General features: G+C 57.0%; 3 protein-coding genes across 3 annotated transcripts; all 3 read left to right on the plus strand.

The window, feature by feature from the left end:
* Positions 1–3,449: 3,449 nt before the first annotated feature.
* GGS23DRAFT_568122 (cell division control protein 42) lies at positions 3,450–5,751 on the plus strand. Its single transcript, XM_051516380.1, has 4 exons — positions 3,450–4,185; positions 4,558–4,677; positions 4,854–5,232; positions 5,303–5,751. The coding sequence occupies exons 1-4, from the start codon at positions 4,166–4,168 to the stop codon at positions 5,369–5,371; spliced, it is 588 nt and encodes a 195-aa protein (XP_051371788.1). The 5' UTR covers positions 3,450–4,165; the 3' UTR covers positions 5,372–5,751.
* Positions 5,752–9,438: 3,687 nt separating this feature from the next.
* Positions 9,439–11,585, plus strand: GGS23DRAFT_51928 (Arginase/deacetylase). Its single transcript, XM_051514633.1, has 3 exons — positions 9,439–9,809; positions 9,982–10,108; positions 10,251–11,585. Exons 1-3 carry the CDS (start codon positions 9,666–9,668, stop codon positions 11,300–11,302), a joined length of 1,323 nt encoding a protein of 440 aa, XP_051371789.1. The 5' UTR covers positions 9,439–9,665; the 3' UTR covers positions 11,303–11,585.
* An 839-nt stretch (positions 11,586–12,424) lies between these two features.
* Positions 12,425–14,847, plus strand: GGS23DRAFT_51947 (asparaginyl-tRNA synthetase). Its single transcript, XM_051514635.1, has 2 exons — positions 12,425–14,330; positions 14,417–14,847. The coding sequence occupies exons 1-2, from the start codon at positions 12,694–12,696 to the stop codon at positions 14,541–14,543; spliced, it is 1,764 nt and encodes a 587-aa protein (XP_051371790.1). The 5' UTR covers positions 12,425–12,693; the 3' UTR covers positions 14,544–14,847.
* Positions 14,848–15,298: the final 451 nt, after the last annotated feature.

Raw genomic sequence — 15,298 nt, forward strand, 5'->3', positions numbered from 1 at the left:
GATCCGGGACAGCGGACGGGGAGGGCGAGAGGGGCGGGAAGGGGCGCGTTGGCCAATTTACGACCGGTGAGACACGGCTACGTGAACGAGAACCTCGTGTCGGGGCTGCAAGTCTCGCTCCGAGCATAGATTGCAGGCGTTGGACGCGTTGACGACATGCGAGTCTGCTCTGCGACGACGCTTGCGCACCAGTCGTACCGTGCCACCGCAGCCTCTTCCGAGTCGCATCCCATCTGGTTCCGCCTTGGCTATTATTCGACCTGGGCGCCGTGCAGGCCCTGTCCATATGTAGGTAGGTAGGCAGGTAGGCAGGTAGGCAGGTCAATGGGTGCTGCTACCTATATCTCAGCTCACCCAAGGTAAGGCTGGCCTGGCCGAGCCCTAGGCCGACTGGCGAAGCGAGTTTGCTTCTGTTGTCTCGGCTTGGTTCTCGCCTAGTTATCCGTCTTCCTACCTGATTCTGCCCATTGCCGCCGCCATCGTCAGCTCTCTCTCTCTCTCTCCTCTCCCTTTGTCTCGCTCTCTCTCGCTGAGGATCCTCGCTTGCTTGCTTGCCACATTCGTTTGATTGCCCCGTCCACGACTGCGTGCGTCTACCTACCATTTGCGATTCACCAGGAGTCGCGTCGAGGGTTGTGGCATACGGCGGCAAGGCAGGTATCCTTCTCCCTGCTCCCCCTCGTCTTCTCTCTCTGCACCTCTCTCCCCTTACCTCGTCAGCCAGACCACCCTGGTCCAGCCCGCCCCGGTGACTGGCGGGTTGCCTGGAATGGGCGAGCAGGGCAAGACGCACTGATTCATCATGGAAACCGATCTAACCCAAACAATACGGCGCCGTCATGCCTGCCTGGGAGGCTATCCGTGCAGCGTCGACGTAGTACGCAGCACTATGCCATATATGTATATAGGTAGTATACCCAACCCTTCCCGTCTTTATGCCTAGGTAGAGAGGTATGTATTCGTGCCGCCGTTGAGGTGGGAGGTAGGTAGGCAGGTATACACATACTTTAGGTACATATGTTTGGTCGTGCACCAGTGCCTCTACCGTTCCTACGGAATAGTCCCCCTGGTCGCCCGGCTTCTGGTTGATTTCCCGGATCTCGTCGAGGCGCCGATGGAAGCTTCAAACCCATTGCGCATTGTGCATAATTTGGTCAGAGCACCGTTTTTCCCCTTCTTTTTTCCTTTCCCTTTTCTCTTTTTTTTTCTTCCCCTCCGCCTCTTGTTTGGTCTTCCTCTCTCCTACTCCGATACCTGCCTAATCCAGAGCAGTTATAAGAGCCACGGATGATAGTAAAATCTATTATAGCCCGAGATTCAGGCGATTAAATTCCATGCCGCCATCCCTTCTCTCTTTTCTGTACAGGGCAGGTAAAACGCGGTTATTTAATTCCCATGCGCCGCTACCATTACTAATTGCTCGATCTTCCCCGACATGCATGGGGAATCGCCAACCAACATCATCCAGGGTGCGGGAGAAGTTGATCGAGTCTCAGTCTGCCCTATCACTTGTGGTGTGATGGGTGACGGAAAGATGCGAGTGTATGTAGGTAATCCGGTGCATTGCTCCTTATTTGCATATCCCCCTTTATACCTACACATACACTATGCACACACAGACAGGCCTAGGCAATGCATCCCCGTCATCTACGTAAATAGGGAACTAGCAACATAAGCATGTACCTAGGTACCTTGACACCGGAGGGTTGGTGTGGGGCTTCTGCCCTAAATAGGTGCGATTGATGCCCTGTTGCATGCAGTACATGGGTATCTATGTGTATTAGTCGGTGCCTGAGGCAGCTATCGAAGGCAGCGCTGAGAGGAACCTCGAGTACTCAACCTGCAATGTCCACAGAGACCTTCCCTGAACCCTTTCCATACCTCACTCAGTGCATACCTACCTAAGAGGTACCTAGGTATATCCACCGGTACCTATAAGTACTTTCTCTCTCCGGGCCCATGCTCGGGATATGGGGCGAAGTTACCTTAGGAGATTTCTGCTCGGGTTGTACCTGTGAGTTTGGGAGGTGAGGTATATCCCAGCACTGCTGGGGAGCGCCTTGGTACCTCTACACGTCTACTGAGGGTAGGTCTTTGTTGCGCCGTACATCCGGATTGGTGAGATCTTTGAGGTCAAAAGCGGTTGCACCAACTTACCGACCTCTTAGGAGGCACAACATGTACCTGTGAGTGTAGACGAAGTACCTCTAGCTGTGAGGTACCTGCAAAGCAGGCTAGAAGGTTAGCATTAGTAGCCCCCCTGCCACCGCTAGCATAGGCTCCTACTGCCTACCAAAGTACCTGCCTACATTAAGAGGCACCTCCCAGGTAAGAACGCACCCTAACTGCCCGTAAGGAGATTCTCTGCTTTTATAGGTACCTTAGGTAGGTAGGAGGTACCTAGGTAGGTATGTGCCTCTGTCCTCGAGGACCCGGTGGGGAGAACTTGACCCTTGGACACCTGAGGCAGGCCTGTAGAGGTGCTGTACTCATAGAGGATCGGGGGCATATTTCATAGATAGGTATGCATTAGGTGTAAAGTCTGCATTGAAGGTTCCATTGATCCAACCTAGTCCCAGCCAGGACAGACATACCCACCTATCAGGTATATGCCTCTAGGAGGTATTCGTACCTGTGTCGAAATGATGTGCCCCACATCAGGTACTCGTCCCGGGCTCTGGGTGCCGGGGTGTGGATGCCCAGCAGGCAGGCAGAGGTATGTACTCTACGTGCAAGGTACCTTATTTAACTCACCAGCGCAGTGCTGCGGTCTCTTGCCCATTTCCCCTGCCTGCTTGTACCTCCCCAAGGCTACGTACCTCCCTAACCTTTTAATGTCAGGTTGTGTTGTGTTGTGCTGTGTCATGTTATGTTATGTAGGTACCTACTTACCTCCTCCTTACCTTAGGTACTTACTACGCTAGGTACGCTGGGCTTATTATGCAATCCTCCGAGAGCCTGTTAGGAGGGACTTCCCAATGTATGTAAAACTGGCACAGCATTCAATAGGCAGCGCACCATAGGCGCCTCCTATCATGAGAACCTCTCCTTTTTAAGGTACCTCTTAACCCGCCCGACCCCCTATACGAACCCATACTACAGTACCTGCCTCCTACCTACGTTACTCGTCGGAGGTACATACCTCCCAACATACCGCAGCAGGCGTATGCAATTAGGTAACCTGCCTCTCCGCCTCTTGCGCTGCCGCTGCCGCTGCCAGCTGCCAGCGACCTCGCCGATCCGCTGTCTGAGTCCACTCGTCCAGCCAACCATGCAGACAACCTGGAGCCCTTTTTTTCCCGCCCAGCTACCTGCCCTGGCTACATGCGGTACCACCGACGAGCACACATACAGCACCTGCCTATGTGCATAACGCCGGTCAGTACATACATAGGTGCATATCTTGGCGCTGTTAGGTAGCTGATACCTGCGTATTACACATATCCATAGACACCACCTCGACCTTCCATCGACTAATCCATCCATCAATCTCTCTAATCTCTCTCTCTACACACAATCTGCGTAATCAACCTACGATCTCTGTCCACTACATACATTGCTACCTACGCCCTAATATCCTGCCTCTCCTTCTCCCTCCTTCTCCCTCTGGATGGTCTCTGCCAATCCCGTCAAGCTCTAGTCCCTTGTCTCCCCTGTCCCGTCGCCTTTCACTCTTCCGCTCATCTCACATACAAACCGCCACAACTACCCATAAGACTACCTTACTTTTTTTCCTTCTCCCTCTTCAACCTCATCTCGCACTCGCCCGGCTCCTCTTCAACCCCCATACACCTCCCAGTTCTCCTTTGTGATAGTGTTGCACCTCTCTTCCGCCGAGTCGCTATAGTCTTGTCCACCTTCACCGCCGCTGCCCACCTACCGAGGAGAGACATTGTCCCATTGTCCCTCTACGGCCCCAGTAACCCCTCTGCCTTCTTTTTTCTTTTTCTTGTTTTTAATTCTTATTATTATTTATTATTGTCCTTTTTTTTCCTTTCCCTCTCTCTATTCTCTGCTTGGCCTTGCGAGGCAGACCGGCCGATACCTGCCGACTTTTACAAGCCTCCTGCTTGCGATAAGGGGAAAAAAACAGAGAGGTGGTCTAATCGGAGAGCATCACCATTTCGCATCCGCTCCTACGAAGGAGCACTTTAAGCCAGTCAACATGGTGGTCGCCACGATCAAGTCAGTCTCTCTCTCAGTCTTCCAGTTGCCACCGTCTCTCTCCTCCCCTCCCTTTGTCTGCTGCAAACTTGCATCATTCTCCGTTCTAATCCCAGTCTCCTCCCCTATCTATCGATATATCTGCCACCTAACCTACCCATCCACACCCCCCCCCCCCCCCCCCCCCAATCCACCCTCTAGCTACGATAGTATGCGCGCCATTGCATGATATGTCTCCAAGCCATGCAGTCCACCATGTTTCATGGACACCCCCATTTCACGCTACTGTGAAGCGTCAATCACGCGTCATTTCCTACCTTCTCCCGTCAAACAGCGTGCAATGATCGTATGCGGGTAGATCCAGTGCTAATGCCGTTCTTTAATAACGTATAGGTGCGTGGTCGTCGGAGACGGTGCTGTTGGCAAGACGTGTTTACTCATTAGCTACACGACCAACAAATTCCCCTCTGAATACGTACCTACGGTCTTTGATAACTATGCCGTTACGGTTATGTGAGTCTCGATGCAGCCCCGGCCGAAATAGACATAATACTCTCCCAATGCCTTCATCGTCTGCGTCTCCGACGAGCTCTGCCTGGACCGATGATCGATTAGACGTCCCCGTCTTGGCATTCCGAGTTGAGGTCGATGTTCCAGGGGGAGGAGGACTGACATGATCGCCCGTATAGGATAGGAGACGAGCCTTACACGCTTGGGTTGTTCGATACCGCCGGTCAGGAGGATTACGACCGTTTACGCCCCCTTTCATACCCGCAAACCGACGTCTTCCTAGTCTGCTTCAGTGTCACGTCGCCCGCCTCGTTTGAGAACGTCCGAGAGAAGTGGTTCCCCGAAGTCCACCATCACTGTCCCGGTGTACCCTGCCTCATCGTCGGCACGCAGACAGATTTAAGAGACGATCCCAGCGTCCGGGAGAAACTTTCTAAGCAGAAGATGCAACCGGTGCGCAAAGAGGACGGGGAACGGATGGCTAAGGAGCTCGGCGCTGTCAAATACGTCGAATGCAGCGCCCTGACCCAGTACAAGCTTAAGGACGTATTCGATGAGGTTCGCAACCCTCCACTCTTCCCCTAATACGGGGTCGGTTGTCGATACGCGAGCTCTAACTATCTCCCAGGCCATCGTCGCCGCGCTAGAGCCGCCTCCGCAGAAGAAGAAACGCGACCATAAGTGCTTGGTGCTCTGAGCCGAACCCGGCCGTGGCGGGTAACAACAGTACACAACACACCCTCGTTCATCGAGCGCTGTCACGGATTCCCGCAAGATTGAGAGGTATATGGGCCTGTCATTCTCGGACCTCTTCCACATCTGCACTGTTGTAACGGACGAACATTTTTAAGACATCTACGCTTGTGACGGCCGCAAGTGGGATGGGATTCAGAATGAATCGAGACGCGGAAGCCTACCGCAGCAGGGAAGCGATCATTGGGGCGGCCAGAGAAATGCTCCCGCGAGGCTGCGCGCGTATCAAGTTTGTTTGGGCACGGCGCCCCTTACTTTACGGCCCAGGAGGAAGTTCTCGAGGTCGGGCGGCACGGACAGAAATACACCAACGTGGGCGATGGGGGGGGGGGGGGGGCAGATTCAATACCCGATTGAGAGTTGGTGTTCCGAAACTGGTTTTTTTTTTTTTTTTCCCGGACGTGAAGAACCTTCAAGCCAAATTCACCCTCCAATTCGGATTTCTCTTTTTCGTACTACTTTCTAGCAGCCGGGGTTTGGAAGGGAATTCGCGAATGCTGGCAGGATTCTCTGACAGGATTGTTTGGCGATCAGAGAGTGCACCGGAATTGATTTGATCGTCTTCCCGTTCTCATCGTCATGTGACCGACCGCTTAGAAGGGGGCCCCTCGTGCGTGGTTTAATCTCGTGCCTGGACCCGGTTGTAAGTGGTCGTTATCCCATCCCGTCTCGTGGGCTTCTCCATGTGCGTTTGTTGGAGCGTCCCAGTCTCGTGGTGTTTTTTTTTCCCACCACGCTTCTGCAGAACTCCGGATGAGGAAGGAAACATTGGCGATGGATAACATATGTCCCTCTTCCTCCCCCACTCCGGGCCCTTCCGATGCCGTAGCCGCCGAGTCTCGAGTATGTATGTAGGTTCCGATGGCAAACCCAGCATACTACCTAGGTAATTACTAGACGAGCCAACAAGTCTACGCAATATATCCTGTCCCGTACACATGGAGCGCGCGAAGAGTCGGCGAGCAAGCAAAGCTGGCTGCGTGACGGGTGCAAACACGTCCAGTAATAATGCTACTTGAGCTTCCCGAAAGAGGGGGGGGGGGGAGGTGCCGTGCCGTCCCCCAAAGCCAGGTGCGGCGGTTAAGGACGGGCGCCTTTTTTTAGGGACCCCCTTCAGTTGCCGGATATAAAGACCACGACGTCCCCTCTAATTTGATAGGCATTTACTAGGTCGGTCAGCAGACGCTGCAGCTAGCTTAGCCTTCTCCCGGTCGACATACACGAGATGTCTAGGGTGCGTATGTATAAGGTAGGTAGGCAAGTTGAGTGGACGAGTCAGGTACATATAGACATGCATGCCCACCTACCTCTGCCTAACCTACATACATACAGACTGCCGCATGACATATCTTGGGAGGTATGTACATAGGTATGTATGTAGGTAGGTACCTGTAGGTTAGGTACCTAAGGTAGCTATCGTGTTTACATCGTAGGCGTCCGGGGCCAATTACCGCGGGAGGCACGTATGCTAGGTCCCCCATAAGCTATAGGTAGGTTGCTGGAGCTAGGTGGTCACATACATGCACATTGCATGCCTCCTACATACCGCAGCGCCTACATTGGGCAGATCCGGACATCCAGACACACACACATGCGTCCGGGCGTGTCTACTTTCAGTCAGCCCAACTTACCTCTTCCCTATTTGTGTTGTCTGGCCGGCCGCCTCGGCTAAATACTACCTAGGTACCGACCTACCTTACCTACTACCTCTCCTAACCTACCTACCTCCTACCTAAGTATGTTATGTAAGGCGGGTAAGCGGGAAACGTGGAGAAGCCCGAGTCCGCGAGGGGAACACGCGTAAACCGGGCTGGGTTCGCCAGATTGGCCGGCTGGGACAGCTGGCTGAAGAGTGGCTGGTGGGATCGGCCGGCTTCGACGGAGAGGAGCCGTGGGTGCGGTGGCGGGCAGTGACGCCAGTGGCGGGTAGGATAAGTACCAACCTTTGGTAGGCACGACGGCACTGTGCCGTCGAGCTAAGAGGAGGGCGAGGACGAGGACGGACGAGGGGTGCGGAACGCCGACGGGCAACGGGAGGGAGCCCATCAAGAAGCTATGGGAAACAGCTACAATAGGTTATATATATATATATATATATATAGGTATATACATACGAATCTATAGGGTGTTGGGCTGCGGCATGCAGGGAGGTATTTGCCGAGTGCTACTGAGTCAAGTCGTCCACACTCTCGTCGCCCGGGTTGTGTACTCGCCGCGCCGTGCGCTCTATGCGGCAACGTAGGTATGCATGTATGTACCTAGGCATGCATGCATGTATGCATATACGTATGCACATACGAATGCATACTCATATATAACATGTATGCGCCTACGTACTCACAGAGTGGTCTGACCTACCTAGGTAGGCAATCTATCCAAGGCTCAGATGTCTCTGTCGGATCTGATCTGTAGCGGATTAGGAGTTGGGAGGACGCAGATAGGCACGGCGCCGTGTCGGATGTACCTCTACCGGCAGGGGAGGGTGCCTAGGTACCTAGGTACCAACCTGTAGGTCCGAAGATGTAGGTAAAGATTATATCATTATTACACCTCTATTGCTATCCTTCTTATTCTCCGCCTTCTTCCTTCTTCCTCCTTCCCCCTCCCATCTCACGGCCTCAGTGAATAAACCTCTAGGTGCCCGTCCACCGCTCCCTCTCGCTCCCCTCCGTTCCGCGCCCATCCACCGTGCCTATCCGTCCTAGTTCCGGCCAACTACCTAGGTATATTAGAGAGAGGCGGGGGCAGTGCGGAGCTCGGCGCCGCCACGCTACGCCTACGCGCAGAGAGAGATCCAGCAGCAGCCCTAGGTCGGGATCGGGGTCGAGGGTCGAGACAGCTGGCCACGCACTCGTTAATATGAGAGGTAGCTCGGTCGCAAGTAAGGTGAGAGAAAGACGCCATGATCCCAGGCCCTGCAGATGGCGCCTCGTTTATCAGGCGATGCGCGCCCTCACCACATGGTGAGGCGTCGAAAGTTGAGACGTGGGGGCTTGCCATGTTGAATGATTTCTTCTTCTCGTCTTCTTACTTTTGCTCTCCCGTCTCTACTCTCCCCTCCATTCCCTCTTGTCTCTCACCCTCGTTAGGGCGGCTTCGTTTCTGACCCGTTTCCCCCCTCGCTCACTCCCTGCCTCGCTCGCTCATTCGTCCATCCTCCCGCGCCTTCGCGTATTACTCTATGGATATATCGACGAGCCATTATAGAGGGTATCGGGGAGCGAGAGGGAGCAAGGTAAGGTCACCCTGGCCAATCGACTGCTGAGAGGCGCTGCGTCGGTTCGGTGATTGGAGGGCTAGGGCGGATATGCACATATAGTACGCACATGGATAGGGACGCGTAGAAGGTGAGTATGTGCTCGATAGACGCAAGACTCCCAGAGAGCGCGGGTATCCAGGCAAGCAGGCCGTCGCGGAAACACATGAATATCGCCAGATCGGCGAACACACAGGCTGCTGCAAGAGAAACCTGAACTGCTCTCCCCCGGAGCCGGGGTTCATGTCACTACGCATGCACATATATGCGGACATACAGACAGACCTACATTGCATATGTACGCACATGGGACCGATGTCTTTCAACTGGTCTGGAATGGCAACGAATCAACTCGCTCGGAGTGATGGTGCTGGGGGGGGGGGGGCGGTCTCGAGTGCATTTCTTCGCTTCTGGTTCGCTCTCTGTCCCCCTTCCCACAGCCCGCCGGCGCCGGAACGGGCCTATCTATCGAATTCACTCAGCATCTCCACTACTCAGCACTACACTCCGCTCCGGTGTGGGGTATGAGGACAACTACATTGGTTGAGATAAGGTGGATATAGCCGGATCGTTCCGGCCATGACTCGAGTCGCCTCTAATAGCGCGGACGGGGGAGACGAGGGGGGTTTGCTATCTATCAGCCGGTCTAACCTATGATACAAAACCTGCTGTTCAACTTATCATTCGTCTTCGGCTTCATACTGTTTATTGGTTCTCTTTCTCTCTCTTCTTTTACCTACAAATAGTCGAGCGAGAAAGAGACCTCCGAGAAGCGAAGATATACCGAGCCGTCCAACCCCGTAGATAACCGTCCTACGATCCTTGCCGATCCATACCCCGCATCCACGTCGTGTCTCGCCGGACAAACCGACTCCTCCGTCCGGCGCCACAAAATCGCCCCTCTCCCTTCCCTCTATACGTACAAGATAAGGAACGGTTTTATTCACTCCGGAAGGGCCCTGAAACTCCTTTCGACGGGGCAATGCGGACGAATGGGTTTATCTGGCTCGCTTTGAGCTGCGGCCCGGCACTCGTTCGAGCCTGTGGTGGCCATGATCACGACCACCCGGTTCGGAAATGGAGCCAGGAGGAACTCGACGAACTAGAGAGGAAGTGGGGGGCCGAAGTAAGTCGTCGAGGCCCAGATCGTCATCCTCACAATGCCCCTGTGTTGGCGTAGCTACGTGGCCAAGGCAACAACCCCTCCAAATAAGGGGTACTCCGGCAATGAGCCACTCGCTGCCAGACCACTCTACACACATGTGTAGACCAACGGCTAAACATGTTCGCACACGCAGTTTGGTTTTACCGGCATCACCACGTTCGCCCATCTACAGTACTATAAGTGCCTCACGACCCCGAGCGAGCCGTTCGACATCGGCATCATAGGCGCCCCATTCGACACCGCCGTCAGCTATCGTCCTGGTGAGTCGGTCTCCTTATCCGCCAGCTCGCCTATCCCTTATTTTCTTAGACACCCCTGCCCTGCATATGTTTCGTATACTACTTGCCACCCAGCCATCCGCCGCGCTAACGAGGGACTCCTGCCTCTCTTCCCTAAATGCAGGCGCCCGCTTCGGGCCCCGCGCGATCCGCGCAGCCTCGGCGCGGCAGACGTCCTTCCGGGGCTTCAACGCGCGGGCCGGGTTCAACCCGTACCAGAGCTGGGCGCGGATCCTCGACTGCGGCGACATACCGGTCTCACCGTTCGACAACGCGGTGGCGATTCAGCAGATGACGGCGGCACTCACGGAGCTGGGAGGCCGGGCGCCCGCCGTCGCATCCGACGACGGGGGGGAGGGGTCCGCACCATCACCGCCGCCTGCGTGGTGGCCGAAGCCGAAGCTCATCACGCTTGGCGGCGACCACAGCCTATCGCTGCCGGCACTGCGCGCGCTCAACGCCGTGTACGGGCAGCCCATCCGCGTGCTGCATTTCGACGCCCACCTCGACACCTGGCACCCGAACAAGTACCCGAGCCACTGGGCCTCGGAGCAGGCCAGCTTCAACCACGGGTCCATGTTCTGGCTCGCGGGGCGCGAGGGCCTGATCGTGGGCGGCACTGGGCCCAACGCCACCCGCGGGAGCGGTACCAAGGAGGACACGCGGCCGAGCGTGCACGCGGGCCTGCGCACGCGGCTCTCGGGCAGCGACTTTGGGGACTACGAGGACGACACGGCGCAGAACTGGGTGCGGATCGAGGCGGACGAGGTAGACGACCCGGACGCGGCGGCGGGGCGCGGCGGGGTGCGGGGCGTGACGGCGCGGATCCTGGAGGCGCTCGGGACCGAGGACCCGGTGTACCTGTCGGTGGACATCGACGTGCTGGACCCGGCGTTCGCTCCCGGAACGGGGACGCCGGAGCCGGGCGGGTGGACGACGCGCGAGCTGATCCGGGTGCTGCGCGGCCTCGAGGGGCTGAACGTGGTGGGCGCCGACGTGGTCGAGGTCGCGCCGGCCTACCAGGGCCCCGGCGAGGAGACCGCGCTCGCCGCCGCCCAGGTCGTCTACGAGCTGCTCACCAGCATGGTCAAGCGCGGCGTGCGGGATCGCGAGAGGGCCCCCGCGGCGCTAGGGGCCGGGGAGAAGATCGGAAAGGGCGGGCGAGACGAGCTATGAGATATGTCTGTCTGGCTATATGGGGCGAGAATAGGGGGTGCGTTGGCGGGTTAAAGAGCCGGCCGGCTGTGTCGTAATTTACTTGTAGTTATAAAAGGAGACTGAACTATGCACGATTGAAAGCTGGATGGGCTAACCTTCCCCCTTAAGCCATGATTCCCCACCGTTCCATATCAGCCTTGATTCCGCGTCGGCCTCTTAAGTGTGACTCTAGTTCAGCTTTTGACCCGGTAAGTCCCCCGTCGGGGGGGTTATACAAAAAGCCGGCCGGATCCTATACTGCGATCCCGTTCCTGTTCCTCAGAGTTGCTGGCTTCTCTTCGCCAACTGTTTTGTGACCCTTTACCTCGGACTCCGTACCATTCGAGAGACCCGGGTCAGTGAATAGCTCCCTGATCCGACAAGCCGACCCGATCAAACGTCGGCGCAGTCGCCCTCTCCACGACGTCCTCAACGATTCGCTAGACCGACATATCCGCTTGCATGGCTGACGCCGTCCGCCTCTTCTCTATCGCCCTCGGAGTGCGGGGCCGCAGTTTTTCGGCGGTTGCGAAACTGGCCGGGTATGTGGCGGACGAGGACGGATAGACCCGGTGGGCCGGCCGGGGCTGTACCGCCTGGTCCCGGTCCCTGGGTGCTTGCTGCGATCTTGCTGCGCACCGACCTACATCTAAGGCTTCCTCGCGTCTTTCGACGGACCGGACGCGGATTGCACGTCCTGCTCAAGTCGTGTAGGCAAGGGACGTGGGCGATACAAAGGTCAAGGTATCAATTGGGGTGGGCAATCCTGAGTTCATTATTATCATCATTAATACCTATCTTATCAATAACATCTAACAATAGAAAGTGCTGAAGTTGGGAGGTTCGATTTCGGGAGGGAGCCGAGTGCGCCGACGACAGAGACGAGATAAGTCAATGCCGGGTAATATGCTGATAAGGGGGGTTTTCCTTAGGTAAGGAAAGATAAGAGAGGCATTGTCGTATAATTACACAGGAGCAGGTGAGTCAACGAGTCAAACAGTCAGTTTCAGATTCCATTCGGGTTCGACGTTTCCCGCAGCAATCTGGAAATGCCCACAACCTATACGTATATATTTGCTACCTCTCGCTATCGGTCGGCTGTCAGAGGAACAGGACGAAGAAGAAGAAGCTAGCATTGTGAGGGATCCTACACGAGCCAGCCGGTAGCTAAGTCGTTTCGCCGGTGACTTTTCTGGTTGATAAGGGAGAAAACCCCACCAACCAGTCACCTTTCCCCCACCATCAATTCCACCCCAATCGAGACCAGCTTCCTTTTCTCTCGCCCACATTCATACAACCGACCTGCCCACGCCTACGCGACATTCCGCCTTCGGAGACGCAGCCTCGCCCTTATCCCGCGTAGCGCCACCATGGCTGCCGTCGAGGAGTTGGCCCAGAGGGTCAAGAACGACGAAAAGTGCTACATCGACACCGACGCAGGCAAGGACGACGACACCGCCGACGGCTCTGAACTCAAGCCCTACAAGTCCCTGCCTTACGCCTACATCCAGAACTTCGAGAAGCCCACCCCCCACTACCTGTCTCGAGCCTCTGTCACCGGCCCTATCGGCCCCGACGACGACCCTTCCGCCCGCCTGCTGTGGAAGGAGCCTGCCAAGAGCGCCGCAAAGAAGGCCCAGAACGCCCTGGACGCGCACAAGAAGAAGGTCCAGAAGCAGCTGCAGGCGGCTGCTGTCGAGGAGGAGCAGAAGAAGCAGAGGCAGCAGAACCTCGAGGCGGCCAAGAAGGTGGTGCTGAAGCAGGATGCGTCGCTACCCGAGGCCGTCAGGATCAAGATCAACCGCAAGGATATCGAGCTCGGGGACGGCGACAAGAAGGGCACCCGAGTCAAGGTCTTCGGGAGGATTCACCGCCTGCGACCCCAGAAGCAGGCTACCTTCATCACCCTGGTCGATGGCTACGGCCAGCTGCAGTGCATCCTGGCCGCTGGCGACCTCACAAAGACCTACGACGCCCTAACCTTCGCCCAGGGCACCTCGCTCGCCTTGTACGGCGAGATGCGCAAGGTGCCTCCCGGCCAGACGGCCCCCGACGACCGCGAGCTGCACGTCGACTATTACGAGGTCCTCGGCGCGTCCCCGAGCGACGAGGATGCCATCACCAACAAGGTTTCGGCGTCCCAGAACCAGTGGGATGCGCTGATGCTCGACAACCGACACCTGGTCCTGCGAGGCGAGAACGCGTCCGCCATCATGAAGATCCGGGCCGCGGTAGAACGCGCGTTCCAGAAGGTCTACGACGACCTGCAGCTCACCAAGGTCTCGCCGCCCGCCCTGGTGCAGACCCAGGTCGAGGGCGGGGCCACGCTTTTCAGCGCCCCTTACTACGACGAGACCGCCTATCTCACCCAGTCGTCCCAGCTCTATCTCGAGACCGTCCTGCCTAGCCTAGGAGACGTCTACTGCATCGAGAAGTCCTTCCGCGCGGAGAAGAGCTTGACGCGCCGCCACCTTTCCGAGTACACCCATATCGAGGCCGAGTTGGATTACATCAACTTCGGCGAGCTGCTGGATCACCTGGAGGAGGTCATCTGCCGTGTTATCGACATCGTCCTGGCCGACCCAGCCACCGCAGCACACCTCAAGGACCTCAACCCTACGTTCGAGAAGCCGTCTCGGCCGTTCCTGCGCATGAAGTACTCGGACGCGATCGACTGGCTCAACGCCCAGGACCCCCCGATCCCCAACGAGGAGGGCAACCCGCACGTGTTCGGGGACGACATCGCCGAGGCGGCCGAGCGCCGGATGACCGACATCATCAACCGGCCTATCTTCCTGACGCACTTCCCCGTCGAGATCAAGGCGTTCTACATGAAGAAGGACCCGTCGGACCTGCGCGTGACCGAGAGCGTGGACTGCCTAATGCCGGGTGTCGGCGAGATCGTCGGCGGCAGCATGAGGATGGAGGGCTACCAGGAGCTGCTCGACGCGTACAAGAGGCAGGGCATCGACGCCAAGGATTACTACTGGTACACCGATCAGCGCAAGTAAGTCTAGAAAGATCCCCCGCCCCCCAATGGTGATGACGACGGCCGTGATCCATCACGAGGGCAAGAAACTAACTCTCGGCAAGGTACGGCACCTCGCCTCACGGCGGATACGGCCTCGGCCTCGAGCGCTTCCTCGCCTGGATCGCCAACCAGCATACCGTCCGCACCACCTGCTTGTACCCCCGCTTCATGGGACGCTGCAAACCGTGAGTCCCGCGGCTGCCGGCACAGATGGGCGCGGGCGTGGGCCGTTTGCCGTGACGTCACGCACGAGGCCGATGGGAAGACGGAAGCGGCGTGGGATGTCGGGGTGGCGTGTTGAGAGGGGATATATGGGCACGGAGAAGACGAGGAGAAGGGTAGAGAGGAAGAGAGAGAGAGAGAGAGAGAGAGAGGAGTGGGGAGGGGGGGTTGTTTCACGGACGGAACCGGATCGGCAAGCGGCCGAAGTTATACCTATGTACCTAACGCGCGTAGATCTTGCTCAGGTGCCTCCCGTAACGTCGCCCAGGCAGCCGGGGCAGCTCGCGGCTACTCCGTAGAAAGGCAGCCAACGAAACGGGGTTTCCGAAGGACGCTATCGACGGGCGGCGTGTGTTGATGTCGCCTCTCGACGGGACTTGCTTCACGGGCTAGGCCGGAGGCGAGCCGGCCGGCGCGTCTCTTCCCTCTCGTCTCTTACCCCCCCCTCCCCCAATTTCTTCTCGAGCTGTCTCCTGCTGTCTACGTAGACGCTCTGCCCCCGCCCTCCCCCCTCTACCTACCTACGTAGGTGCGTAGCTCAACACACGCTCGTCTCGCTGACCCGACTCCAGTACATGTGCAAGTGTGCAGGTGTGTATGTGCCGCGTATACGTCTATGCAAACGTAGGCCCACGCGGCCATCTAAGATCCTCGAGCGGACTGGGCCTGGGCCTGGGCCGGGGGGCAGGCGCCGGGCAAGGCGTGCAGATCCGTACAGTACC

This window comes from Durotheca rogersii (genome assembly GCF_024521655.1).
Source record: "Durotheca rogersii strain YMJ 92031201 chromosome Unknown GGS23scaffold_10, whole genome shotgun sequence".
Taxonomy (NCBI): Eukaryota; Fungi; Ascomycota; class Sordariomycetes; order Xylariales; family Xylariaceae; genus Durotheca; species Durotheca rogersii.

Bases quoted from the DNA above. Each gene is read 5' to 3' on its own strand.
- GGS23DRAFT_51928 (XM_051514633.1), top strand. From the start codon at position 9,666: ATGCGGACGAATGGGTTTATCTGGCTCGCTTTGAGCTGCGGCCCGGCA. The intron at 9,810-9,981 runs GTAAGTCGTCGA...TCGCACACGCAG, and splicing joins AGAGGAAGTGGGGGGCCGAA to TTTGGTTTTACCGGCATCAC. The intron at 10,109-10,250 runs GTGAGTCGGTCT...CCCTAAATGCAG, and splicing joins CGCCGTCAGCTATCGTCCTG to GCGCCCGCTTCGGGCCCCGC.
- GGS23DRAFT_51947 (XM_051514635.1), top strand. From the start codon at position 12,694: ATGGCTGCCGTCGAGGAGTTGGCCCAGAGGGTCAAGAACGACGAAAAG. The intron at 14,331-14,416 runs GTAAGTCTAGAA...ACTCTCGGCAAG, and splicing joins TGGTACACCGATCAGCGCAA to GTACGGCACCTCGCCTCACG.
- GGS23DRAFT_568122 (XM_051516380.1), top strand. From the start codon at position 4,166: ATGGTGGTCGCCACGATCAA. The intron at 4,186-4,557 runs GTCAGTCTCTCT...AATAACGTATAG, and splicing joins ATGGTGGTCGCCACGATCAA to GTGCGTGGTCGTCGGAGACG. The intron at 4,678-4,853 runs GTGAGTCTCGAT...TCGCCCGTATAG, and splicing joins AACTATGCCGTTACGGTTAT to GATAGGAGACGAGCCTTACA.